General features: G+C 39.9%; 1 protein-coding gene across 1 annotated transcript in view; it reads left to right on the plus strand.

The window, feature by feature from the left end:
* Positions 1-1,616, plus strand: part of dnah7 (dynein, axonemal, heavy chain 7) — a 129,979-nt gene that overhangs the window by 7,355 nt on the left and 121,008 nt on the right. Inside the window, exons 2-5 of the mRNA XM_015371242.1 lie at positions 224-349; positions 555-674; positions 962-1,145; positions 1,248-1,449. Of these exons, the coding sequence (XP_015226728.1) occupies positions 224-349; positions 555-674; positions 962-1,145; positions 1,248-1,449 (632 nt within the window). The remainder of the gene's footprint in view (positions 1-223; positions 350-554; positions 675-961; positions 1,146-1,247; positions 1,450-1,616) is intronic.

Here is a 1,616-nt window from a genome sequence, read left to right on the forward strand (position 1 = left end):
GCAGCTGTCTGATCCACTTTTTAGGCAGACCTGTGATAACACCGTTGCAGTAATAAATTCGACTAAAAACAAACGCATGGATTAGTTTTTCTAGATCATGCTGAGACATTAGTCCTGTAATCCTGGAAATGTTCTTCAGGTGATAGAAAGCCGACCTTGTAATTGTCTTTAAATGCTTTTGGAGGTTCAAGAGAACATTAAAAGGCTGCTATTCTTCTTTCAGACTGGAAGTCCTGCCCAAGCCGTGGAACGGATCATTTGTCCAGGCCAGAAAGTGGATGAGCCAAAATCTTCACTGCATCAGCTGGTTTCTGCAGCAAATTATGCTTCTGTGGCATGAATCTTACAAGTATGTTACAACAAAAATGTATTAAATGATTTATGAAATTATCTGCAACACATAAAAAAACAACTTCTTCTGTAAATGAACTCAATGGTGCAAGATGAAGAGATATTCTTGACTCTGGCCCCATCAGCCCTAAGGATGCCACATCCTCTGCTGATCATGGCAGAAGACTCCATGTAACCAAACTTTAATGAAAACCTCCTTTCAGAGACGTTCGTCTGATTGATGTGGCGTTCTTCCACGGCAGAGAGAAGTGCTTTGAGCTTTCTGAGTTTCAGCAGATTATCACCGAACAGATGGAGCTCCATAAAAACGTCCTCCTCGATACGTAAGCATCCAATGTTTGACAAAACGTATAATAACTGGGACAAAACAAAAAGATAAACATCATATCATATTTATAAAATACAGCCTATTTAAAGTGTTTATCTCTTGTATAGAAAACCGTTGCTGCTTACTCTGAAATTATTCAACGTAAAATCAGTTATGTCTCTTTTTTATGGTTTCTTTCATGCATGCTTGTTTATTCTGCATTTCTCCCCAGATCCTACTTTGCTTTAACAGGTCAGCATGTCTCATGCATATTTTAATCAATTTATCTTTTTTCTGTTTTAGTTGGTTTCTTGATGTGAAGTACATTTTCGATGAGGGTGGCTTGCCCTGCCAGCTGCCTTCACTCATAAAGACGGGTCAACTGGAGTCTTTCTTCAACTGTGCAGCAACTCTGATGACTCTGCAGCTGCAGAAACTTACTCTCAGCTCACTAAGCGACTACACAAGTCTCATTTCTAAGGATATGGTAGGAGGGCGGGTTTAATGTGAAACAATGGACCAAACTGGAGTGATGGATGTTGTTTTCATTTTGGTTTTATTTGATTGGTTCTTCCCTTCCATCGATCAGCACTCAGACAGATCCAGAAAGACGTCAGGCTTTGTTGTACATCTGATCTTAGAGGACACTGACATCAAGTTTGAGCCAGACTTCAGGGAGTATGAGGAGGCCCTTATTGCTGTGTTTGAGCTCATGCTGAGGACCACCAGTGATATGCCACGGATAGAAACCAAACTCTTTGTGGATTGGGTAAGAATAAAACATTTAGCTGGTTCATCTACACTGTTGGAATCTGATTCTGACGTTTTGAAACCCCCTTAATCCCGGTGGGCCCAGAACCTGCAGGTGTTTATCTATTCTAGGGCTGCAACTAACGATTATTTAAAAAATCGATGATTTTTTTCGATGAATCAATGAATCTGACAAAAAATATTTTTT

The sequence above is a fragment of the Cyprinodon variegatus genome, unplaced genomic scaffold (genome assembly GCF_000732505.1).
Source record: "Cyprinodon variegatus isolate N-32 unplaced genomic scaffold, C_variegatus-1.0 Scaffold3, whole genome shotgun sequence".
Taxonomy (NCBI): domain Eukaryota; kingdom Metazoa; phylum Chordata; class Actinopteri; order Cyprinodontiformes; family Cyprinodontidae; genus Cyprinodon; species Cyprinodon variegatus.